Below are 27,085 nucleotides of genomic sequence, written 5' to 3'. Positions count from 1 at the left end.
AACTGATCTTATTGAATTATTTGATCTTCTTTGTCTAGACTATTTTAAGGTGTTTAAAGGTCCCTTTCTTTTTACTCTGAATTGATTTCTCTTAGGGGAGAATAGTAGAACTTATTTCGGCTTTCATTACGCTCTTAGAAGACTTCCATGACTGATTTTCTGTTTTATTTTAAAGACTTAGTTCCTTGGTTGCTTTTTGTGTTGGTTTGAAGTTCTTATTAGTTGTTTACTAGATAATTTATTAATAGATATTAATAGGGTAGATACTCTCATAGGCTGCTTCCTGTTGAGATTTAAGTTTAATAAAATTGCTTTTAAAAACTTTAAGATCTATTTTGTCATGGTGTTTTATGGAGATTTCTGAGCCTGGCAGAGATTTATAAGTTTTAGGACCTTATCTCTCTAAAGGTGAAATTAAGGACAGTTAAACAAAATTCTAAGGGCCAGCTGTGGCATGTTATCATATGACATTCCATGGTCTTTGATTTGGTCACGGAAGTGATTTGTCTTTGATTTGTTGATCTTGAGGGAATTTTAATTAGTTTTTCCCTTTTTGTATAACTAGTGTGGTGCTACATTTGATCTTTGTTTTTAATACATTTGAAAATTTATATCTTTGGAATTGGTGTCTGCATCCAATTATTGCAGAAATTTAGTTCTACAAGATTCTAGGATTCTTGATAAGGTGATACTTAAATTCACTTCTTTAACTGAAATTTATAAGTGTACCTTATGCTACACATTTGAGGAGTTCACAGCTGAAACGCCGTATAGGTATTTAATTCAAATTTTTAGTGACATATAAGAATGGATAAGCGGGAGAAATGCACATACGCAGATACATTTACGGTTGTTTTTTTCTGATACCTGAATTAATATTGGTTTGGAGAAGCCAAATAAATAAATAAATAAATCACGACCCCATCTTTCAATTTGATGGTTGAAATGAAACGCTTCTTTCGATCGATCTTCAATTTCGATTAAACTATAAACACCCCTACTCACTAATACTCGTGTCTAGATAGCTAGTTAACTTACCTTACTGTTGCTGGACTGGATGACTGACTTCAAATCTTTAAATGACTGACCAACGTAACCATCACGACACACAATTTGATTGGCCTGTTGAGTGCTGTGTGCAGAACGCATGCAATTTGAATGTATTCCTCCTTCATTTATTGGTCTTTTTGTCTGTCATCCACATTTTCCATGACAGCCTACAAAATGTGTACACTGTAATGAATGCCTTTTTAAAAGTAGCAAAGTACAATAATTAACTCAAAACATACTTAGTCCCAAATGTTCAGCTTCAATCACATCGCTGGTGAGTTTGTTCCACTACTCTCTGTGCGAAGAAGTGTCTCCTGTTTTCTGTCTTGAATGCCTCGAAGCCCAATTTCCATTTGTGTCCCCACATCAAACCAGAGGATCTTGAAAAGCTCCTCTGGTTTGATGTGGTCGATGCTCCTCTGGTTTGAAAACTGTCCGTGTTTTTAGGATTTGTCGGATTCCTAAAAACAGTCACTATTTGAGGATCGTTACGTCACTCAAAATCCACAAAATCCACATTTGATTAAACACAAACAGTTCTTAAACTGTTTTTATTCTGTCCATAATTCTGACCCGGGGACACAAATGTAAATATGGTACATGTCGAACGTCACATGACCAAACCGGAAAACTGGTCTCACCACATCCGCTTGCTGGAAAAGTAACAGTAATCCACTAACCTAGCTAGTTCGTACTATTGTTATTATTATTCGTATTATTGTTCGCGTTTTATTTTATTTTATTTTGGGAGGCCTGATTATGAATAACATGGAATAATAGGTGGCACTCAAGAATCAAGGATTAACAGTCAGTCAGCTATACCACAGTGACCTAACTAATCCTCATCTTTTAACAAGTAGACAAACAACAACAATGAACTTACAACAGCCTTGCATGCATTTACCAAGCATCTCAGGATAACAAAGGCACTTGGTCATGATCACAGATTCGTTTATTCTTATTCAAACTCTGAAAGGCTTGATAAAAACTGTCCCTGAACTGAAACAGACTGAAAACTCGAGCAGAGAACCCAAACCATCCCTAACGTTATTCTCGGGCTGTGTGGCTTCTCACTTTTCATCAGAGACCTGTGACAGGCTGTCCTGATGCTGACAGCACCAGTCAGCCTGTCTTTATTTGATACTGGTGAAAAAATTAACGTGTTAATGTGCTTATGTAGATCCATAGATAAGACTAGGTAGTTTGTGTTAGCGTTAGCTAGCTAGTGACATATTGTATAGCATTTCCGTTCGGGAATGCTACATACCCTTGTAGTCACATATGCACGAGGAAGCATATAGCTTAAATCCCTTATTCATTTTAGTGGCAGGAGTTTTAGATGTCAACCTGCATATGCGATGGACATTGGTGCTCATCTTTGTGTAGCGCTCATGTTTGTCAACCCAGATTTTTTTTTTTTTTTGTATTTTCCATTTGCTGGTTTTGATTTGAATTTTCCAATATGGGAAACATATTATTGGTCCACTGTATTATGAGAGTAGAGTCCTTTTATTTGATGTGTAGGTATCAACTAGGTATTAGTGTTAAGCCCACACTCAGTCCTGAATTTCCATTTCAGGGCTCCTAACTCACCCTCATTCCCTCTCCTCTCCCCTCACCCCTTTCTCTCCCAACCCTCCTCTCTTTCTCACTCTTTCCATACCTTCAGTGATTGGCGAGTGTTAGGCTTGTTGCTGAGCTCCAGGGGTTGGCAGTAGAATGGTTCACACACATCACCCAGCAGGTCACAGAGCACCTTGGACACCTCGAACAGTGACACCATCTTGGCACGGCGGGGGGTGGGGCGGGGGGCAGTCCCGGTGCTTGTCCAGGGGGAAGTCCCAGGGGAGGGTCCAGAGGAGGAGAAGGAAGTGGCATGGGAGAAGGGGGTGGAGGATTCTTGGGAGTGATCCCGGTTGGTCTCCTGGCGCTCAGAGAGCCGGTGCTCCAGCAGCTGCCTTACCAGGCAGTTGGCGGGCAGGGCACGGTATAGCTGCTCCAGACGCCCATAGGTCAGGTACTCCAGGATGTTCAGCCCGCTCTCTGTGAATAGGCGCACAAACTGGGACTTGTCATTCACTAGAGCATCTGTCATGGAGTCCTCCAGGTCCTCGTACTACAGAGAAAGAGGGGAGGGAGAGAGGTGACTAGTCGCTAGAAGCTTGTGGCCTGTATCCTGTGGCTTGTGTTTGTTGTTGTTGCTAAAGTCCTCTACCTTTTTATGCTCCTGTGTGCTAGTGCAACTGTCACTGAAACTGCAATTAACTGTCACTAACTTTCATTGTAACTAACTGTGATTGACTGTCACTGTGATTTCAAGTGTAAATAATTTTAACTGCCACTGTAAGACCTGTATGTATGCATGTAAGTTTGGCTGTAATTGTAACTGGACATGTAAATGACTCCAAATGATAATGCAGCTGTAACTCACTACCTTCAAAAATAAATGTAACTAACTTACCTACTATCTAACTTACTCAGTCAGTCAGTGTCTCAGTCATTCAATGCGTCAATAACTATAAGTTTCTGACCTTCCACTGCACGTCCCCATTGAAGAGCTCGCTCTTGGCGATGTCCACTCTGTTCCAGGCCACCGCTAGCCTCAGCTCCTCAATGTACTCACTGGCATCACTGGTTTGACGCTTACAGGCTGACAGACAGACAGACAGACAGACACACACACACACAATTAATACAGACACTGACTGCCTGACTGACTAACATTAACTGATTGCTTGACTGACACAATGCCTGACTCACTGACTGTTACACTGTCTGCTTAGGCACATTTACACTGCCATTTCTGATCCAGACGAAATGCATCTGTACATTTGATCAGGATCAGTGGTGTCAAGTCTACACTGCTATTTGATCAGGATCAACTTTCAGCTGCCACCGGGGTCTTTGCATGTGCACTAGCATGTGAATCCAAACTTAATTATGTAACTTTTCACAACTGAAGCATTTAAAATTAAAAATGTTGCTAACATAAAATAACAAGCCACTTAATTGATACAAATTTTTATTTAAAATATGGGAAGCAGGGAACTGTTCTCTTATCTGCTCCACTGATGTGTGTTTGTCTGCTGCCTCAAAAAACAAACGCCACTGTGCATTATGGAACTTGAGCCAGTCAAGCGTCTACACTGCCTGGATCAGATACATTTGATCCAGATCAGAAATGGCAGTGTAAACGCACCTATTGACTGACACATTGCCTGACCGACTGACTAACTGACTGATACACTCACTGACCCTGTTCACACTAGAGGTTTAGGCCAGCCCAGAGCTGTTTATCTCTAATTTGAACTCTCCAAAATTGAAAAGGCGGCCCTAGGCCAGGTGAAAAGTTAGACCAGAGGCAGCCTAACATCCAAAATGTTATCTGTATGTGTATACAATGGGCCTTGTGCCAACCTAAATGCATCAACCTAAAGAGTCAAGTGCCAAACAGAGTCAGTCTAACATTACTAAGCATGCCTGTGTACAGTTGACTCCAGATAATTGAATAGGCTTGGGAACGCAGCATTGGGTTGTAACCGAAGTATGCAATAATACAGAGCAAGTTATTAAAATATAAAACAAAGACATTATAGCCTATGTGCACATGTACATGCGTATATGACTCGTCTAAATCAGATTCATCACCAGTACAGGGCACAGTGCACTTCAGCAATTAGATGTGACAAAAGCCAAAAAAATATAAAAATGGGTAACTGTAGACCCTATTGTTTACAGTACCAGAAGCACAAACAGACAAATCAATAGGAACATATTTTATTGCAGGTAAAGCAAGTAATAACAATTTCAGTAGTTCTATAACACCGATTATGATATGGTGTGAGGTTTAAATGAAAATGTTTGGCCGAACTCGCTTGGCTGAGGGAATGACGGTCTGGGGCCAGATGCAGACCGTCTAACCCACAACAGGGTCCTGTACCGCCAAACACAGAAATTATGCTCATGGTCTATAGGTGTCGTTGATGTCCCTAATGTCTGATCTGATGTATGGTGATCTTACGAGGGAGAGCAGCCAACTGATATGGTCAAGTGGTCTGGGGCTCCTTGTTGAGCTGTAGGGTGGTGGCTAGATTCGATAGGAGTGCCTGGAGACTTATTCCTAATTTCCTAAAGGATATTTTGTTTAAGGTGAAATTGTGAATCTGTGGGGTGAGGAAGGAAGACTGATACATGAAGGTGGAAGAAGGGGTCAAAATGCGATTGATGTGCTGAATGGGGAGAGAGGCACGTGGGGGTAGATGGATGCATGGGGGGGGCACGGATGTGGTGGGGGGTGGTCAGGGTGCTGCATGAGCAGGATGAAGGAGGAATGCAGTAGAGAGCACATGTTGTGAAGAGGAGGAGTCCTGTCGTGGGGTCGAGTGGCACGCCAGTTGGGACAGCAAACAGAGCAGAGAAAGTAGAGTAGATGGCCACAGAGGGCAGTTTGAAGCCAGGGTTAAGGAGGATGGATGGAGAAGTCATCAGGAGGGGATGGTGGGGCATCCAGGTAGCTATGGGGTGGTGGGGGGTGCAGGCTGAGTATCGCGGAGAGTACCTGCGTAGAGGACCTGCAGGGAAGCGGGGGAGAGGAGAGCCAAGGAACGACGTCGATAAGTTTGGGACTGGGGGCCACGACATGGCGAGAAGGCGATGGAGAAGGTTTCTGATGGAGTAAGATGACTGAATCCATAGTGAAGAATCCAATGCAGTAAGCAATCGTCCGGACAAAAGACAGGAGAGCGGAGAACATAACACAGACGGAGTGCTTGAATTATGCACAATTATGTGAAATAATCCATTATCTTTGTCAGAAGGACTGTATGCACTTTGTCAAAAGATAAAAATAAAATTACTTTCTGAGTGAAGACCATTTTTAAAGTAATGTTACTTATTGTTTTTAGATGGTGTTTTTCATTACCTTTTCTCAGATTCTTGGGTTAATGAACTGTACATATCATATACAATTATTTCTGTATAATGTTGTTCATGTAGCCTATATTATTTTGAATGAATAGCTTACTCACTGAATTATTTCAGTCTCATATACATGTATACATTTAGAAGAAACAACTAAAGTATATACAATATTGATGCATATGAGGATATCTTAATATTCTGTATTGTGATTGAATGTAATGTAGACGTCCTACTAACTGTTCTTAGCTTTCGGAAGAATTGCATAACAGCACTTAAAGACTTGTAGTGTTAATTAAACCATGCTGCTAAACAGATTACAATGTTTTGTCATCATGTATTTTTAAATTATATTAGAAAGCGTCGGGTTGCAAAGGGTTAAGAGTACATTCAAAGACACTATAGAAGTGATTAGGTCAATATTAATAAGTAGTGATCTAAATATATACGTTTTGTTTTAGTAAAAGGTCGTTTTCATTCCCTGCATGCATTTAGTCAAAACTTTAGGTCTCCTTTTCAGCTGTGTATGTGAATGCACTTCTAGAGGAGTAGGAGTTCTACCTCCTAGAACCTCAAACTGAGAAAAAAAGCTGGTCAAAATTTGAGTCCATCCTAGTAATTGTGAACTGGGTCACTGAAACACCTGACATACTGAGATGAATGACAATGACTGAAACACAGACTTTTATGGTTAGTTAACATTAACACTTCCCTCCCACTCTCCCTCTGTCCCTCTTTCACCTTTCACCAGTGCTTTCAGTATCACAGTGTCAAAGTCCTCAGAGGCATCTTGCTCCACATCATACACTGTAATCAGGTCTCTGTTCTTCAAAATACTGACAGCCTGAGAGAGATAGAGGGGAAGAGGGAAAGGGAGAGGGAGAGAGAATGAGAGGGACAGGGAGTGGGAGAGGGAGAGGTTAATAGAGACACAGACCTTGTGGACAATACAGCAGAGAGAGTCAGAGGGAGAGGGAAGAGGGAAAAGGGGTAGAGGGGAAAGGGAGGTTAATATAGACACAGCACACATATACTATGTGGACAATACAGTAGAGAGAGAGAGAGAGAGAGAGAGGAGAGGAAAGAAGGTAAGAAGAGAGTTAGAAACACACAGAGAACAATAGATGGGGTTAACATAGCCCCTTCCCCTCTCACCCTCTCAGTGAGCAGTGGCAGTATGTTGGTGTCTTTAGGGAAATGCTTGCACAGTGGCTCGTGTAGCACTTCATGCAGCTCATTTTCTTCAGCGACAGACGACTCCCCCAGCACCTCACACAGAAAGTCGGCCGCACCTCCTGACCCTGCCAGAACCAGCCAGGGGATACAGTTCTGAAGAGAGCGATCCACACGCTAACAGGGAGAGAGAGGTTAATATGGTTCATTACACTTCGGACAAACTGTCTGATACACCGAATGACTCAATTACACACTTCAGGACGTTAACGTACTTAGAGGGAGGATGTACATTACAGCACATGCACATAGTACTGTAGCCTGTAGCCAGGTGGCACTGTGACAGCCAGTATTCTCTCTCACCTCTAGCATGTTGGTCTCTCCAGAGATAAGCAAACACAGTACAGGGATCTCAATATTACCACTGCCTGAGAGAGAGAGATAATGGAAAGGGGGAGGGAGAGAGAAAGGGGGGATTTATAGAAGGGAGAGGGGACACAGGAGAGGGGGAGAGGTCAATACAGACACTGCATTTCAATGGCTATACTGTATTAACCCCATCTCTCTTTTCCTCAACAAGCAAAGCACATTTCAAAATACTCATCTACCAAATATTTCCCTTCACTTCTCCCAGACCATCACACCCCAAACTCTTCATCACTCCCACCCTCCCTCCTTCCTTCTCTCTCCCCACCATTCTCCCTCCCACTATTCCTCCCCACAATCTCCCACCCCCTGCCCCCATTCTCCATCCCTCCCTCTCCCCTTCACCATAGATGCCAGTGCGCTGATGGGAGATGTACTCTTCTAGCCTGGCTCTGAAGGCAGTCTCGCCACCCCCACAGCCAACTGTGCCATCGTCCACCAGCAGGAAGGCCTGGTAGTTCTTGTCCAGACAGAAGGAGTCTCTGGATGTGTTCTGGACAAAGTACTTGGCCGGGAAAGAGCCCTGAGAGAGGGAGAGGGAGAGAGAGAGGGGAAACATCACCCTAGAATACACCACACCTACCTGGGACTGACCATCAGTGTATCAGGGGCTTTAACCTGGCAGTAAATACTAAAACAAAAGGTACCCTTTTATGCAACAAAAAGGAAGCTATATTGAATAAATATACCTGTCAAACTGGTTAAAAATAATAGACAGCATTATCCAGCACATCAAGCTATATGAGAGTGAGGTATGGGGTTGCAGTCAGTCAACAGGACTACAGACAATGTGATAAACACCCAATAGAAACCCTGTATGCTGAATATTACAAAATAATATTACAAATACAACAGAAATAACCAAACTATGTCAGCATGGCAGAATCATACTTCTGTATGTTGATGAGCAGTGGGTAGCAAACAGCACTCAAATTCTGGATACATCTGAAGAGACTTGCTGTAGTACAAGGCCTTGCAAACCCAGGAGCTCAGCCCAGTAAAGAGTTCCCTCAGTCAGCTGTTCCTGAACCTCACTGCACTCACCCCCACTAACACTAACCAGCTTCAGGTCACCACTGCTAACCAGCCCCCAATCAGGGTCCACCATATTATAAAAAAAGAAAAAGAAATATTGGGAATAAATTTAAATTAAATTACACAACAAATTTGAATGCTATTGGGCCCAAATAATAGATTACACAGAGCATCTCTTCAAAGACCTGGCTACCCAGATAGGACAGGCTCTGTGGTTACAAATGCACTCTTCCTTGCAATGCACTAAATACACCCAAAATAAGTGACACACTTTAAAACACACACACACTATAATATATATATATCCCCCCACAGTGAGCAACACAGGGCATTGCTAGTAGGCCAATCACAATGTAACATAGGAGAGTGACCACTACAAAAGGAGAGATGCACTGACTCAATTTGCAACACAAAAATGCAGTCTTTTTATTTTAATTGAGCACAGAAAAGTCTTGCACTTAACATCAACTATTGTTGTAAAGTACATACATTAAACAACAATAAAAGAAAACAAAAAATAAGTATGCTGTACTGTTTTATGTTCACACCAATGTCTCAAGGAAATACAGACCTTCCCCCTCTTGCTCCTAAACCAAGATTACCCTTTTATAAGAGAGGGGGCACCTAATTTCCCTGGTTTTTATATCAACAACATTTGCAAACAAGACAAATAAATAATAAAATAAATATGTCGCTATCACCCACCTCCAAAAAACTATACCCTTCCAAGTCAGACTATATGGAGACTATAGTAGTGGCACACGTATCGTAATAAGGGAGATGCACAACACTGCAATGAAAGGAAACCCATTATATCGATAGTTATAAAGCTATATTTCCTATTGATCTTTTTAAAACTATAATGCTCTTAAAAACCCTTTGATTCCTTATTTGCACAGTAACTCAAACAAACGAAATACAGCAAACAGGTTTCCTGTACATAAAAATAAATGTTTATCAACATTTCAACTTTTGTCTACATAAACAAAAGTTAAATCACCCCATTATAACACAATACATAAAGCTAATTTATTCTACATATTACATACACCCAGATATTCATAGTTTTCTCATTTACATTTGGCTATAGCTGCCATTCTAATCAGTGGAGATGCTGCAGTGAGGGTGTGTGATATACAAGCTGCTCCATCACGAAGATCTACAGCGTTCGGTGGTTGAGATGCATGGTAGTGGCAGCATCATGACAAGGGGGTGCTTTGTAGCTACAGGGACTGGGAAACTTGTCAGTATAGACTGCATATTTTACCATAGAATCTCAATCAGATTCAAGTCTGGGCTAGTCTTAGGTCTTTTGAAGACTGCTGTCCACCAACAATCTTCATCCAACTTGACAGAGCTTGTACAATTTTGACCAGAAGAATTAGTGAATATTGCACAATCCAGCAAACCTGGTAGAGACTTTCCCCAAAAGACCACCACAAGAGTGGTTCTACAAAGTCATTTTCAGGTTGCAACACAACAAAATATGAAAAAGTCAAGGGGGGTGAATACTACCTATAGTCATTGTACATCTGTGTATATATGCAGGCATTGTGGGGTTGTTGTTGATACCACCACTAAAGGGATAGTCTGTGGCAAGGCACTGGTGTGGGTGGAGAATAAATGACAGTCCATACCAGAAGGTCAGTGCAAAAACAACAGGGCTTGTTTATTAACAAAATATCAAAAATGAAGAAAGAAGAATAATCCACTAAAACTAAACTCCCAGGCTTACATAAATAAACATAAGAAAGTATGTACACAAACCCCAGCCCCCCTGGCACAGCCTCACCACAAGCTGTGTGAACCCCCATCTCTCCCTTTAGATCTCAATTAACCATTTAAATAGTTCCCCACAGCCCTACCCTAATCGGGCCATACCAGTAAAGCAGGTGGAAACAGGGGTAGCCAGCTAAGAAAACTAAACAATTTAACCAAAAAGTCTTTTACACAGTCCAGTAGATTCTCTTGTGTAAGTATGTTACATACTGGAGAAACCACCAAAATTCCCTCCTGAGGTAATATTATTCAGGGTGCGAGTACTCCCACCCCTCCAATAATAACAGCTTTAGACACCGATACATGCAGTGGCTCGCAGCAGCATGCACCCTGAAAAGCAAGCACACGGCATGGCGCGCACCCCCACTCACACTCCAGTAAGCGCAACAGAGGGATGCAGCAGAGAGACGCGATCAACCCCCACTCTGTAAGTTTAGACAAGTTTAAACACTACAAGACCTGCAGCACAGATATAAATTTAGCGATAGACATCATAAAATATATATTCTACCCCAACAAACTGTGTTCATGTTTCATTAAGAACCAAAACTAGCATTAGCAAACAACACTGCATGGGCTACAGTGATGGCTGTAGGGGGCATGGGGTAGAGAAAAAGGTACGGAAGAACCGTTTCACAGGCATGTTTAAATGTGTAATTGTTTTATGATGAAAGCATATATGTATGTATATATAAATGTATGTATTAATTTATGTATGAATTAGGGATGTAACGATGCACTCCAAGCCGGTTGAAAATCGATGAAAATATGTGACAATTCAAGTCGGTTGAGATGTTAAATGAATCGCAATACACGTTTTAACCCTCAGAGCTCGAGGCCTGCGGGGGGTGCTCTATGCTTAAGGCCTAGATCGCTCTAGAACAAATCACCGCACTTAACATATCGCAGCAAATTATTTAATTTTACATAAATACATATAAGCAGAATATGAAACCTATATATCACAAGAAACATAAGACATTGACGTTTTTCATTCTTCTATAATTAATTTATTTTTGGAATGAATACAGAAATGTTCATTGGCAAAGAAATGAAGCTTATACAGACACCATTTTTATTTTCAAAACAACCCAGTTTTCAGAATTAACCCGGCTTCTAAACACTTAAAAAATCATTCATATGAAATCACCAGAATGTTCTTTTTAAAATACAAAAAAACACAGATGTTTACAAATACTTGTTCAAGAGATATAATAAGCTTTGCAAGGAGCAAACCTGTCTAGAAACTAGTCAGAATTGCACCGCAAAACAACAAAAATTAAACTAATTGGACAGTCGGCTTGTGCTGTGTGTTGAATAAATATAAAAACATCTTAAAAATGTACAGCTTTTGTTTGTGTCAATTTATCTTATCTGTATTTTATGTTGACCAGTGGAAATAAACTAGAAATGTCTTAATCTTCACCCCTCGCATCTATTCCTGTGATAAACTTCTGCCTCCCCCTCTTCCAAATCGCTGTCATAACTGTGTACAATACTAATCGATGTGCCAAATTAAAAGTTTACAATACTAAAAATTTGATTTATTTAGTTTTACCAGTCTCAGACGCAGTAAAATGTTCAAAACATCCCCCATTTGACTAAATAATGAATAAGTACAGAACTGAAACATCCATTTCCCTCAATAGCTGTCCACTCAAGTGGTGGAAAGAGAATGCTAGGCTGTACCCACTGCTCTCCAGGCTAGTAAAAGCATACCTCTCCTAGATCTCAGCTTCTGCCAGGAAATGTGGATACGCTGATTTCTTAAAAAAAAAAAAAAAAAGCTAGGAAAGAGCACAGGCAAAGCCTTAGTTTGTTTATATGAAGAGATTTTTTGTATTTGTATTATTCATTTATTTATTTGATTTGGGATTTGTTTTAAAATTTCAATTTAGTTTTGTTATTTGACATAAAAGATATTTCAATTTCACAAAGAAATGTGCAGCATTTTGTGTGAGTGAGAAATAATAAAAGGACACTTTTTCATTTATAATTTGTGTTAAATCTCATTTTGTAAAAAAAAAAAAATCATGAGAAAATCGTATTGTGAAACCAGTATCGTAAATCGTATTGCATCGTGAGTTGAGTGAATCGTTACATGCCTAGTATGAATGTATTGTGACACTGTGCGGGGTGTGGTGCAGAACAAGATATATGTAAGGACCCGATAAATACCCCTTTTTCAGCTGCCACAATTTCACACTGACAGCCTGCAGAGCACGCAGCTGGACACTGAATGCAGCTGCTGCGCTGCCATGACAAGCTGCAGGCCAGAAGTCATATTTGGGGAACATGTTTGGTGTGTGACAGAAGAGACTAAAAGAGAAGCCAACTGATTTACCGGATTTTGACTGCCTTTGTGAGACCCCAAATTATAAACATGACCTGGACCGGCTGATGACTATGATTCCTGTATTTGACCCCTCCTTCGAGACTGCGTGTTCCTTTATTTTTGCTTTGTTTTTGTTGAACCCTTCTTGGAAATAACTGGAAAAGTCGTTGAGATAATGTAAATAGAACTTTATTCAAGCTAGCTTGGAAGTGTTATATTAGGCCCGTTCCCTCAGTGAGACTTAACTTTAACAACAAGTGTAGCTTTTTATGTTAAAATGACATAGAATGTTGTGACTGTTCGTCCAATCAAAAAGCTTCAAAAGATGCAAGCTCCACAAAGCCTGTATGCTGCCCTTCCCGAGGGAGGAGGTCATCATGGAAGCAGATGTCTGGTCCTGTTACAGCATACAAACTGTATGATCTTTTGGTTTTCTTAACAATGAGGTAACATCTTTAGCTTTGAGAGGAAAAACAGGGAATCCACAGATGGACAAACCTATGGGTGATACATTCGTGGGCCGTTTCTCTTATCATACAAAAACAGAAGCGGTGAGAGGAATTAAGAAAGGGTGTATCCTTAACAACTGCTTTGTTGGCCTTTTACTAATAAATCCAATTTGCCAAGTCTGCACACGTCATTATTTCCAATATCAATATAAAATATTATACAGCTTATATTAAACATTAATAATGGCTCTTCAGTTTTGTATCTGGGAAACCGAGTACTATCCTGAGAGTAGTTAGGGACACCAACACAGCGGTAGTAAGCACCCTAACCTGGCTAGGGTTTTCTTTTGATTTACAGCCTTTTTCAAGGCTTCACTGCGTCTTCTCTGCGTCTTCTCACTCCCCTGCTGCGACCTACAACCCAGACCCCCGCATGTCAGCGGTTCACACCATGCGGTATAACAGTATTGTATATTTACTGTCCTCATCCCACTTCTCTGTGTTAAGGAATGCCCATAGTGTGTAATAAAATGTGATTAACACCACACAGGAATACATGTTATTAAAATCAATATATTCAAATGAACAGTGGTAAAACAGCAATGGCATTGCTGAATTTCAAACTGAGATCAAGTGCCACCATGAGTGTGACTTCCTGTTTAAATCATGCTAACAATGCACACACAGGGGTGGCACAACTTCGTGTTCTTCTCTTTCAGTGAAATCGTAACTTATGGTAACATGTTATATACAGACGTGCAGAATCGCTTGCTCTATACGTTTACTGTGCAAGCAACACCGGAAAAAACAGACACTCGGCGAGGCACTATAATAACATTAAAAGCAGCTATTTTTCACTTAGTGATATGCTTTGCTTTTACAAGTTGCAATTATATATAACGTTCACAACAGAAATCAATATGACAACCAAATAAAACACCAGGTAAGCATCTAAATAAGATTGAGAATATAACTGCAAATTGAGAAGTTGCAGCAGTTGTAAGCTATATCAAGTTTTCAGTTTGTGTTTTAAGCAGTACACAAAGTGTGTACTAATTTATTAAAATACCAGAGATATTTATATTATTTCTAACTTAAATTTATATTTTTAAATAAAATTAAGGTAATTGAAGTTTTGAGATAGTAACTAATTTTGACCATAACAGGCTGAACTTGACCATGAAAACTCTCTCGCTTTTGCTTACACAAACTTTCAAGCAAAAATTGACAAAATTTGTCTTCATCTTATTAATATTTGTACGAGTCTGAAAGCAGACATTTCTGGACTGCAAACACCTGGAAGCCTCAAAAGTTGCCTACAACTTCTAGTTAGTGGGCCAAGCAAAAAAGTTGCTGGAAGCCTATTGTTTCTGTTAGGATTTTTCTGATTAGGCTTCCATGCACGACATGGAAGTGCTGGAAGTCTATTGATTTTGTTCAAAACTTTGTTCAAAACTTCAAATGCCAGTAAAACGCTCATAAATGCATGAAAACGATAGGTTGCATATGCAACCCCGGTTATCTGAAAAAGGAAGCGCTGCCCAAGGGGGAGGGGTTTCTGCGCAGTTCCGTAGGAACCCGATCAAAACGTCACTTTATCAAAGCTGCCATTGGCCCCTGCGCTCGTCACTCAGAACAGGTCCCTTCCCACTTCCTGTTCTATAAAACGTGACATCAGCGCAGGTTCGTCCTGTTTGGCCGGGAGCTAGGACTCCCGCACGACCTTGCAACCCTAGGTCAGTGCTTCCTTTTTCAGATAACCGGGGTTGCATACGCAACCTATCGTTATCTTAAGTTAAGATAAGTCGGAAGCACTGCCCAAGGGGGAGGGGTTACTGTATAACAAAACAGTCGCAAGGGAGGAGGCAGCGAGCTGATAAGGGAGCCTGCCCCGAGGTGCACCACAAGGGGACCTCGGCAACACAACTCCAGACAGTAACCACAGGGGCCCTGTAGGGCTGCACCTGAGCCGTCCAGAAGCGAGGACCGTAGTCATGCTCTACCAGGAACTGTCTGCAATCAGCATATACAAAGCGGGGCTACAGAGGTTAACTCTTATTGCCCTCCGCTTACAAGAGCAGCTAGGAGCGAGACCGAATCTACATGCACAATGTCTGGTGCTGGCAAGCAAGCACTTGTGCAGCCTCCGCGCAATATCATAGCAGTGGATCCCTGATCCAATAGGAGTGGGGCCACAGACCCAATGAGAAAAATACAATATAGCTGGCTAGTCAACAGAGTAGCCGAGCTGAACAATATACAATACATACATATCGCGTGACAGCAAGACCTTCATGCTATCAGCACGCAGCACAAGAGCATCCAACTCAACTAAACAGTACAGATTGTGCTGACAATTTAGATTTCGTACAAACAAACTATATACACCACGGGGCGCAGGAACGAACTCATGCGCCGCCCATGGAACACAGGAGCAGTTGACTCCTGCTGGTTAGACCGGCTAACGCAGGGCAACATTAGCTGTACTGTTTTAACAAAGGAATTATATACACAGCAGAATACGAGAGCATGCTCACGAATTTACCGCTGAGGGCAGCAGCAGTGGACTCTTGCTCAATGGCACACAGCCAGAGCGGGCCACAGACCTGCTGACCAATGAACTATGTACACAGCGAGGCAGCGAAACTCAAGCGCCATCTGCTGGGAACAGCGGCAGTGAACTCCATTCTACAATTTTTGAATGGAGCCACAGTCCTGCTGTTTAACACATAATACATACACTCACCTAAAGGATTATTAGGAACACCATACTAATACTGTGTTTGACCCCCTTTCCCCTTCAGAACTGCCTTAATTCTACGTGGCATTGATTCAACAAGGTGCTGAAAGCATTCTTTAGAAATGTTGGCCCATATTGATAGGATAGCATCTTGCAGTTGATGGAGATTTGTGGGATGCACATCCAGGGCACGAAGCTCCCATTCCACCACATCCCAAAGATGCTCTATTGGGTTGAGATCTGGTGACTGTGGGGGCCAGTTTAGTACAGTGAACTCATTGTTATGTTCAAGAAACCAATTTGAAATGATTTGACCTTTGTGACATGGTGCATTATCCTGCTGGAAGTAGCCATCAGAGGATGGGTACATGGTGGTCATAAAGGGATGGACATGGTCAGAAACAATGCTCAGGTAGGCCATGGCATTTAAACGATGCCCAATTGGCACTAAGGGGCCTAAAGTGTGCCAAGAAAACATCCCCCACACCATTACACCACCACCACCAGCCTGCACAGTGGTAACAAGGCATGATGGATCCATGTTCTCATTCTGTTTACGCCAAATTCTGACTACCATCTGAATGTCTCAGCAGAAATCGAGACTCATCAGACCAGGCAACATTTTTCCAGTCTTCAACTGTCCAATTTTGGTGAGCTTGTGCAAATTGTAGCCTCTTTTTCCTATTTGTAGTGGAGATGAGTGGTACCCGGTGGGGTCTTCTGCTGTTGTAGCCCATCCGCCTCAAGGTTGTACGTGTTGTGGCTTCACAAATGCTTTGCTGCATACCTCGGTTGTAACGAGTGGTTATTTCAGTCAAAGTTGCTCTTCTATCAGCTTGAATCAGTCGGCCCATTCTCCTCTGACCTCTAGCATCAACAAGGCATTTTCGCCCACAGGACTGCCGCATACTGGATGTTTTTCCCTTTTCACACCATTCTTTGTAAACCCTAGAAATGGTTGTGCGTGAAAATCCCAGTAACTGAGCAGATTGTGAAATACTCAGACCGGCCCGTCTGGCACCAACAACCATGCCACGCTCAAAATTGCTTAAATCACCTTTCTTTCCCATTCAGACATTCAGTTTGGAGTTCAGGAGATTGTCTTGACCAGGACCACACCCCTAAATGCATTGAAGCAACTGCCATGTGATTGGTTGGTTAGATAATTGCATTAATGAGAAATTGAACAGGTGTTCCTAATAATCCTTTAGGTGAGTGTATATACACATATATACATCACGGGGTGCAGGAGCTGGTTCATGCGCCACACGTGGAACACAGGAGCAGTTGACACCTGTCGAATAGTGCAGCTAATGCAGGGCAACTACAGCTCTTACCGTGTGAATAAATTAACTATGTACACAGCAGGGCACTGGAGAACTCAAGTGCCCTCCGCTGGAGGACAACAGCAGCGGTCCCCTGCTCCATGGTATAAAACAGCCAGAGCGGGCCACAGACCTGCTTATCAATATACAGAGCGGGGTACAGGCCAAATGCATGCACCACCGCAACACAATTATAATGAACGAGCTATATACAAGGCGGCCTCATAAAGCAACATGCCTGTAGGCCGCATGACAAGCCCTGGGAACACATCGACAGGGCTGTCTGTACATCCAGGAGCAGCTCGCGTGTGTGCTCGACTGGAAGACATAGTCCAGTGGAAGGGAAAGACACGGTTCACTAGCTCCCTCAGGAAGCACTTACAGGGGCAGACTGGGAGAGGAAAAGGCAGGAGCCAGGGCCCATAGGCTACTGGGGCTCAACTGCAGCCAACACCAGGTTCCCAATGGAAGGGTCCGGTCCCGTTACATCCAACCTGTAGAACCGGGCAAATGTAAGTGGCGAGGCCCAAGCTGCAGCCGCACAAATGTCTGCCAAGGGGGCACCTTGAAAAAGGGCCCACGATGTGGCAATGCCTCGAGACGAGTGGGCCACCAGGTGATCAGGCACCAGGGTCCCGGTAGACTCGTAGGCCATGGTAATGATGTCCACAATCCAATGCGAGAGGCGCTGCTTTGAAAGCACCTGGCCCTGTGTCCTGGGTCGTGACGCTTCCAGCAGTAGGAATACTGCAACCTCGTAGAGGGAGCTCTCGCCAACTGAATAGTGGCAACTACCGCGTCCGACAGACCCCAGGCAATGAATCACTCCAGCTCAGGGGCCAGGCCCAGAGCTGGAGGAGGCCCAGATTTGGGTGCCAAAGAGTGCCCTGCACCTGGGACAACAAGTCCACTCTCACTGGGAGCTGCCAAGGCTCTCCGTGGAGGAGGGCGATCAGGTCTACGAACCAGAATCTGCGAGGCCACCAAGGGGCTTTCAGCAGAACTGTCACTTGTTCTCTCCTGACCTTCTCCAAGACCACCTGGAGAAGGGGGAACGGTGGGAACACGTAAAGGAGACAGCATGGACATGTGTGGGCTAGCACGTCGATCCCTAGGGTTCCTGAGCGGTCTTGGACGGAGAACCATAGTGGGCAGTGAGTGGACTCTGCCGAGGCAAAGAGATCCATGTCCGCCATGCCAAACCGGCTCCACAGTTGTTGTACAACAAGCGGGTGGAGGCACCATTCAGAGATCGGGGGGCATCCCCAAGAGAGGAGGTCCGCTGCCATGTTGGACAGGCCTGGGAGGTGAACTGCTCTGATGAAGCGGAACCGTGGCTGCGCGCACAGAAGCAGACGGCGTGCTAGACAGTACAGTCTGCGCGACTGGAGACCTCCTTGCCTGTTGACCGCTGTGCTGTCTGTCCAAACCAGCACTTGTCTGTCCCGCAGGACTGGCAGGAAATGAGATAGTCCAAGGAGTACTGCGTGTAACTCCAGGATGTTGAAATGGAGGGCCCGTGCTGGCTCCTTCCACCTGCTTCAGGCTCCATGTCCGTCGCAGACTGCTCCCCAACCCTGTTTGGATGCGTCTGTCGTCATGACTGCTCGGTGGTAGACTGGTCCCAGGGGCACACCGAGGGTCAAATTGTGGGGGCTCCGCCAGCACACCGGAGTAACTGTGACCCGGCGTGCTCGATCGCGGCGAGAGTGCATCCTGAGAGACCTGAACCACCACTGCAACTCAAAAGCTCTCCGCTTCGCCTTCGAGGGCCGAAACTTCCTGGGGATGTGAAAGTAAGCATCTTTCAGATCCACCATGATGAACCAGTCGCCGGCTTAATGGACTGGGACATGGTGCGCAGGTTGAGCATCTTGAAGTGCAACACCTAGAGGTGGCAGTTCAGGCGCCTCAGATCCAAGATGGGGTGGAAATCTCCATCTTTCTTGGGCATAAGGAAGTATGGGGAATAAAATCCCTCGTGGAGGGCTGTCCCCAGCACTACCATCCTGGAGGAGGAGACGGAGGGGCTCGGGGAGAGGCGGAGATCCAGCGCCCCCGAGGCCCCCCCGTCACTCGCCGGATTGGGGAATCACCGGGCGCAGCGGCAAGTGCGGTGGCGCCCAGTAAGATGGCGGACCCGGAAGTCGGAGCCAAATCGTGCCCACTGTCGGTGCCCAGACAGACGGGGCATAAGACTTCCCCACTCCAGGCGGGCAAGGTGCCATGGCCGCAAGCAGCACAGTCGCGGGGGCGAGAGGAGCTCATCGCCGAGCACCGAGCGCACACGCACGTGCACAGGTAAACGTGCAGCAGAGGCGCCGATCAATGTTTGCACCAGCGGCACACAACAACTGGAACGCCTCTGCAACAAGTGGAGCGCCTAGCGGGCCCGCTGCTGTAAGTGCGTCTCCACCCGGCAACGTTTATATACACGGGAGTGCTGCGACACCAACCACACGCAACCTTGCTGTTGCCGGACTGAACACTGTGTATACCAAGCACCAGGTGCTGGATACAAGCGCCGCATAGACCCGTAGGCTTAACCACACCGTGTGTGCCGTGGTTTCCGGGGACACCGGGTGACGCGGAGTTCGGGGTCCGCGGGGGCCGAGGGTAGTAGACCGCCAGCCGTAGCGGGATCTAAAACCGAGGCACGCACGCACGGACCGGAAGGGCTAGCAGTGCTCGTTCTCAGCGAACCGAGAGAGCGAGATCTCCTACAGCCGCAGCCGCGGGCTGTAGTGCGGGTGCAAGCAGGCGGAGGAGCACCTCACGTGGGCGAGATCTCTTACAACACACAGCGGCTCGGGCTGGGCAGCCGGGCCGCGGATTTTACTGCCGCTGCTAGCGCTCCAAAACAGAAGTATTTACAAGTATTCACAGAGAGACACGAGACGAGACAATACAGGTGAGAGGCAGCCATCTTGTTGTTGGACTAGTTTCAGACCCGTCTTAGTATTGCTCATTTTGTTTTAAGTTTGCTAAATTGAAGTTAGCATTGTCTGTAGTTTGCCTAAATTGAAGTTAGCATTGTCTGTAGTTTGCCTAAATTGAAGTCAATTCAATTCAGCTGCTGAGTTGGTGAAAGTAAACAGGTTTTGGAAGGGAGATTTTGTATAGGACTAGCAGGAATTCTGTTGCAGGAGGAGCCAGGTGTGGCCTGTTAGGTGTGAATTGGGGGTAGGTAGACAAAAGCTACTTAAAGCAGCTGTTGAGAAAGAGCTGTGCCGTTTCTTGGTCACAAAAGTTAAGCAGTTGACTAGGCAACAGGAACCAAGGGACTTAAAAAAAACAAAACAAAACAAAAACTAACATTTAGAAGCATGTGGCCACTACAGTGTCAGGTTTGCAGAATGATTGCCTTCCTGGATGAACTCATCCAAGAAGATTTCCATTTGTGAATGTTGAAATCCTAGAGATCAAGGTTTGTGATCTTGAGGCTCAGCTTGTTGATCTGCACTGTATTAGGGATATAGAAGAATTGGTCAATCAGCCCATGAGAGAGATGGTGTGCACACCAAAACCTAGGAGAGTTGAGACCTCAGAGCAGGACAGCGTAGAGAACTGTTGGGTTACAGTAGGTCGTAACCGCAGAACAGGGTGTACACAACCCCTAGAGACACTCCAAGAGCTAGAATTGCCCAACAGGTTCCAACTGCTAGACTCCAAATTGGACAATGACAGATCAGAGGGTGATGGGGGGGCAGTTGAGCACCAGAGCACCATGGTGCCCACTCCCCCCCAGACGAGGGAGGTAGTTATAGTAGGAGACTCAATTCTTAGAGGAGTAGATCACACAGTGTGCTCTAGTGACAAGGAGACCCGCATGGTATCTTGCCTGCCTGGTGCTCAGGTTGCAGATCTCCCTAAACTAGTAGACGGGCTACTGGCCAAAGCCAGGGGGAATCCACTGGTCATTGTCCACATTGGAACCAATGACATGGGAAAAGGTAGGACAGAGGTTCTGCAGGACAAATTTAAAGAGTTAGGAACAGAACTAAAGAGCAGAACCTCCACGGTAGTTTTCTCCTAAATACTTCCGGTACCACGTGCCAGGCCAGGGAGATGGGCAGAGATTAGAAGGTTTAACACATGGTTGAAATATTGGTGTAGGGAAGAGGGATTTAGGTTTATGGAGCATTGGTCTTTCTTCTGGGATAGATGGGACCTATACAAACCGTACGGTCTACATCTAAATAGAAGGGGGGCTAATGCATTGGGAGAGCGTATGGGCAGAGAAATTGAGAATCATTTAAACTAGGGACCAGGGGGGCAGGGAGCTCTGACAATGGGAGATGTTCCTCTAAGGAAAGAAAACCAAGGGAACCCGGTAGTAGAAAAGTCCTAAAATGTTTGTACCTCAGTGCCAGGAATATAAAGAACAAGATGTTGGACTTAGAAGCCACAGTGCTGGCATCTGACTATGATGTTGTAGGAGTGACGGAAACATGGCTTACAGAAAACAATGGGGATGAATGCAAGTTAGAAGGATACATGAAGGAGAGACAGGCAAAATGGAAGAGAAGGTGGGGTAGCATTATATGTGAAAAATGACATTGAGGCAGAAGAACTAAAATTAGATTCCAGTAACGGAACAGAATCTTTGTGGGTGAAACTTTTGAACAAGAGATGTGGAGGATTAGCGGTAGGAGTGTGTTACAGACCACCCAACTCAGATATTCAGCAAGATGTTGCATTGTACAGTGTAATCAGGACTGCATGTAGCAAGGATGTGGCTGTTATAATGGGGGATTTCAATTTCCCAAACATAGACTGGGAAAGCCCGGTTGGGACTACAGAGGCAGAAATAGAAATGGTTGAGATGGTAAATGACTGCTTTCTAACTCAATTTGTCAGAGAACCAACCAGGGAGAGTGCATGCATTGACTTGATATTTGCAAATGACCACGACAGAGTCAGAGGGACACTAGTTAGAGAACCAATGGCACATTGTGATCACAACATGGTTAGCTTTGAGGCATTCTTTCAAAAAACAAGGCCCAAGTCTAAAACAATGGTCTACAATTTCAGAAAAGCAAACCTTGAAGGTATGAGGCGGCACTTAGAAGAGGTAGACTGGAGCACACTGGATACAGATTCAGTTGAAAATGGATGGGTATATTTTAAGAATATACTACTTGAGGCTCGGGAGAAATTTGTACCAAAACTTAGCAAATTGAGGACCAAAAAACACTGGCCAAAATAGTTTAATAGAGGTATGCAAAAAAATATCAAGAGGAAGAAAATGTTGTTATAGCGCATACAAAAGGGATGGAGACGAAACAAAATACATAGAATACGTTGAGCTGCAAAGAGATCTTAAGAAAGGGATCAGGAAAGCAAAGAGGGAAATAGAAAGAAATATAGCTCTTGGAGCTAAAACTAATGCAAAAAGCTTTTTTTAATATTACAACAGCAAGAGGACAATAAGGGAGGAAGTGAAACAGATAAAGGGCAAAAATTGAAGTATCTTGGAAAACGAACAAGATGTAGCAAATGTTCCAAATGAGTATTTCACAGAGGTTTTTACAAAAGAAAAGACATAACATGCCACAGGTTAACAATAATTCCAGTCAAATCCTAAAGGAGATCAGGATAAATGAGGAGGAGGTACTAAAGGGACTAGCAGAATTAAAAACAAACAAATCACCTGGGCCAGATGGGATATTTCCAATAGTACTTACATGAATGAGGGAAATTATTTATAGGCCGCTAAGTCAAATATTCCAAATGACACTTAGAACAGAGGATGTGCCAACTGACTGGAAGACAGCAAATGTCATACCAATACCAAGAAAGGGGACAAAACTGAGCCAGGAAATTACAGACCAATCAGTCTCACCTGCATCATTTGTAAAATGTTGGAAAAAATGATTAGACAGAAAATAGAGGAGCATCTTAATGAAAACCATATTCTTGGAGATAGTCAACATGGGTTTAGACGAGGCAGATCATGTCTTAATAATTTATTAGAATTAACAACTGCAGCTGTAGATCATGTGAAAGCATATGATATGATAGACTGATCCTCAAATTGGAAGCTGTAGGCATTCAGGGTAATGAAAGTAGATGGATTATGAACTGGTTGATGTATAGGAAACAGAGGGTGTCGATTAGAGGAGTCACTTCTAACTGGAGTGAGGTTGTTAGTGGAGTTCCACAGGGATCAGTAATAGAGCCATTGCTTTTTCTAATCTACACTCACCTAAAGGATTATTAGGAACACCATACTAATACTGTGTTTGACCCCCTTTCGCCTTCAGAACTGCCTTAATTCTACGTGGCATTGATTCAACAAGGTGCTGAAAGCATTCTTTAGAAATGTTGGCCCATATTGATAGGATAGCATCTTGCAGTTGATGGAGATTTGTGGGATGCACATCCAGGGCACGAAGCTCCCGTTCCACCACATCCCAAAGATGCTCTATTGCGTTGAGATCTGGTGACTGTGGGGGCCAGTTTAGTACAGTGAACTCATTGTCATGTTCAAGAAACCAATTTGAAATGATTGGACCTTTGTGACATGGTGCATTATCCTGCTGGAAGTAGCCATCAGAGGATGGGTACATGGTGGTCATAAAGGGATGAACATGGTCAGAAACAATGCTCAGGTAGGCCGTGGCATTTAAACGATGCCCAATTGGCACGAAGGGGCCTAAAGTGTGCCAAGAAAACATCCCCCACACCATTACACCACCACCACCAGCCTGCACAGTGGTAACAAGGCATGATGGATCCATGTTCTCATTCTGTTTACGCCAAATTCTGACTCTACCATCTGAATGTCTCAACAGAAATCAAGACTCATCAGACCAGGCAACATTTTTCCAGTCTTCAACTGTCCAATTTTGGTGAGCTTGTGCAAATTGTAGCCTCTTTTTCCTATTTGTAGTGGAGATGAGTGGTACCCGGTGGGCTCTTCTGCTGTTGTAGCCCATCCGCCTCAAGGTTGTACGTGTTGTGGCTTCACAAATGCTTTGCTGCATACCTCGGTTGTAACGAGTGGTTATTTCAGTCAAAGTTGCTCTTCTATCAGCTTGAATCAGTCGGCCCATTCTCCTCTGACCTCTAGCATCAACAAGGCATTTTCGCCCACAGGAGTGCCGCATACTGGATGTTTTTCCCTTTTCACACCATTCTTTGTAAACCCTAGAAATGGTTGTGCGTGAAAATCCCAGTAACTGAGCAGATTGTGAAATACTCAGACCGGCCCGTCTGGCACCAACAACCATGCCACGCTCAAAATTGCTTAAATCACCTTTCTTTCCCATTCAGACATTCAGTTTGGCGTTCAGGAGATTGTCTTGACCAGGACCACACCCCTAAATGCATTGAAGCAACTGCCATGTGATTGGTTGGTTAGATAATTGCATTAATGAGAAATTGAACAGGTGTTCCTAATAATCCTTTAGGTGAGTGTATATTAATGATCTGGACTCTGGGATAGTTAGCAAACTTGTCAAATTTGCCGATGATACTAAAATAGGTGGTTCAGCAGATACAAGCTATTCAAAGGGACTTAGATAACATTCAGTTGTGGGCCAACACCTGGCAGATGAAATTCAATGTGGACAAGTGCAAGGTAATACATGCAGGTAACAGAAATGTCCACAGTAATTACACTATGGGAGGAATAGAACTAGATGAAGTATCGCATGAGAAAGACCTAGGAGTCTATGTGGACTCCTCACTTTCTCCATCCAAGCAATGTGGGGAAGCAATAAAAAAGCCAAACAGAATGCTAGGGTATATTGTCAAAAGTGTAGAATTTAAAACAAGGGAAGTAATGTTAAGACTGTACAATGCACTAGTTAGACCTCATCTGAAATACTGTGTACAGTTCTGGGCACCACACTTCAAGAAGGATATTGCTGCTCTAGAGGCAGTTCAGAGGAGAGCAACCAGACTCATTCCAGTTCTGAAGGGAATGTTCTACTCGGAGAGACTGAGGGAACTGAACCTTTTCACCCTGGAACAGAGGAGACTACGTGGGGACTTGATCCAAGTCTTCAAAATCCTGAAGGGCATCGACCACATCAAACCAGAGGAGCTTTTCCAGATCAGCAGGAACACACGGGGACACAAATGGAAATTGGGCTTCAAGGCATTCAAAATGGAAAACAGGAGATGCTTCTTTACACAGAGAGTAGTCACAATCTGGAACTCCCCAGCAATGTGGTAGATGCTGAAAATTTGGGAACATTTAAAAATAGACTGGATAGGATCCTTGGATCACTTAGTTATTAATGGACACCAAACGAGCACGATGGGTCAAATGGCCTCCTCTCGTTTGTAAACTTTCTTATGCTCTTATGTTCTTATGTTCCTGCTGTGGAGGAAAAAGCCCTGTGGACAAAAAACCAACACAGCAAGCAGTCCGAATATATATAGCACTATATAAACACAACTATTATTTTTAAAAAGGCTCTTCTTGTGAACGTAACTGAAACCAAAAGCGCAGCCAGACCTCCGGTGTACGGACGGTATAGAATCGCGATTAACTATCAATAATAACAAAACATACACAAAACAGATATGATGTGTAGCGAAAACGGTGGTGAACAACACTATGAAGTGAGCCAGCTAGCCGAAATACGCAGTTTGAATGTTTATTACAAACACAGACACAGAGAGCTTACGTTCCCGAGTCCAGCGAAGAGGCAAAAGAGGACGAACCTACGCTGACATCACGTTTTATAGAACAGGAAGTAGGAAGGGACCTGTTCTGAGTGACGAGTGCAGGGGCCAATGGCAGCTTTGACAGAGTGACGTTTCGATCGGGTTCCTACGGAATGCACAGAAACCCCTCCCCCTTGGGCAGTGCTTCCGACTTGAAAGATAACTCACGAAACTCGCAAGTGTTGTAGAGACCACCGATACCTACAAATGCAGTGAAAACTACATGTGCCGGTCACATGGTGCTGCCGCCATATTCCGTTTAGCAGCGAAATTGTGAAATGCTACAAAAATCTTCTTCTCCAAAACCAACTGACACATGCATATGCCACTTCATGCTCATGCATACCTTATGCCCCACTTATGCTCGGTTGCACGCTTTGTCCAAAATTGTCCATTCTCCGATTCAAACTCTTTTGCCTTTTACTCCAGACCACTTATACCCACTGTTCCACAAAAGGGTATGCATGACACTAGTACAGAGTACTACCAACATTGTTAAAGGTGAGTTTCCCCAGTGAAAAACATGGATGCCGTGGGCCATTGAAATAAAACGTATGTGTCCTGAAACTTTGTGTATGTTACATAGATACTGCTATCTATCAAACTCATAAAAGGCAAGTTACTGCGTGCAGAAACATGGCCGGCAGAAGCCAATGACTGTGAATGCAGGTTAAATATGGCATATTCTCAAATGCCTGAAGTTTGACTCCAGAGAAACCCATAAACAAAATTCAAAAACTCACCAAACTTGGTACAATAATAAATGGCAACCATTGGTGATGCAATTGTGTTACAAGATGTCACTTATGGCAGCAAGTATCTTCAGAACTACAGTGAGGGAAAAAAGTATTTGATCCCCTGCTGATTTTGTATGTTTGCCCACTGACAAAGAAATGATCAGTCTATCATTTTAATGGTAGGTGTATTCTAACAGTGAGAGATAGAATCACAACAAAAAAAATCCAGAAAAACACATTTCAAAAAAGTTATACATTGATTTGCATGTTAATGAGGGAAATAAGTATTTGACCCCTTCGACTTAGTACTTGGTGGCAAAACCCTTGTTGGCAATCACAGAGGTCAGACGTTTCTTGTAGTTGGCCACCAGGTTTGCACACATCTCAGGAGGGATTTTGTCCCACTCCTCTTTGCAGATCCTCTCCAAGTCATTAAG

General features: G+C 43.7%; 1 protein-coding gene across 2 annotated transcripts in view; it reads right to left on the bottom strand.

Moving 5' to 3' along the window:
- LOC136753011 (transient receptor potential cation channel subfamily M member 4) overlaps positions 1–27,085 on the bottom strand; it is a 139,513-nt gene that overhangs the window by 95,233 nt on the left and 17,195 nt on the right. For both annotated transcript variants that reach the window (XM_066708789.1, XM_066708790.1), the window contains 6 exons: positions 7,912–8,089; positions 7,504–7,568; positions 7,123–7,317; positions 6,709–6,811; positions 3,582–3,700; positions 2,714–3,166 (listed from right to left, as the gene is read on the bottom strand). In XM_066708789.1, coding sequence (XP_066564886.1) covers positions 2,714–3,166; positions 3,582–3,700; positions 6,709–6,811; positions 7,123–7,317; positions 7,504–7,568; positions 7,912–8,089 — 1,113 coding nt within the window. The remainder of the gene's footprint in view (positions 1–2,713; positions 3,167–3,581; positions 3,701–6,708; positions 6,812–7,122; positions 7,318–7,503; positions 7,569–7,911; positions 8,090–27,085) is intronic.

The sequence above is a fragment of the Amia ocellicauda genome, chromosome 7 (genome assembly GCF_036373705.1).
Source record: "Amia ocellicauda isolate fAmiCal2 chromosome 7, fAmiCal2.hap1, whole genome shotgun sequence".
Classification (NCBI taxonomy): Eukaryota; Metazoa; Chordata; class Actinopteri; order Amiiformes; family Amiidae; genus Amia; species Amia ocellicauda.
Note: the sequence above shows the minus strand (reverse complement) of the source record. Positions and strands in the feature narration are given on the sequence as shown.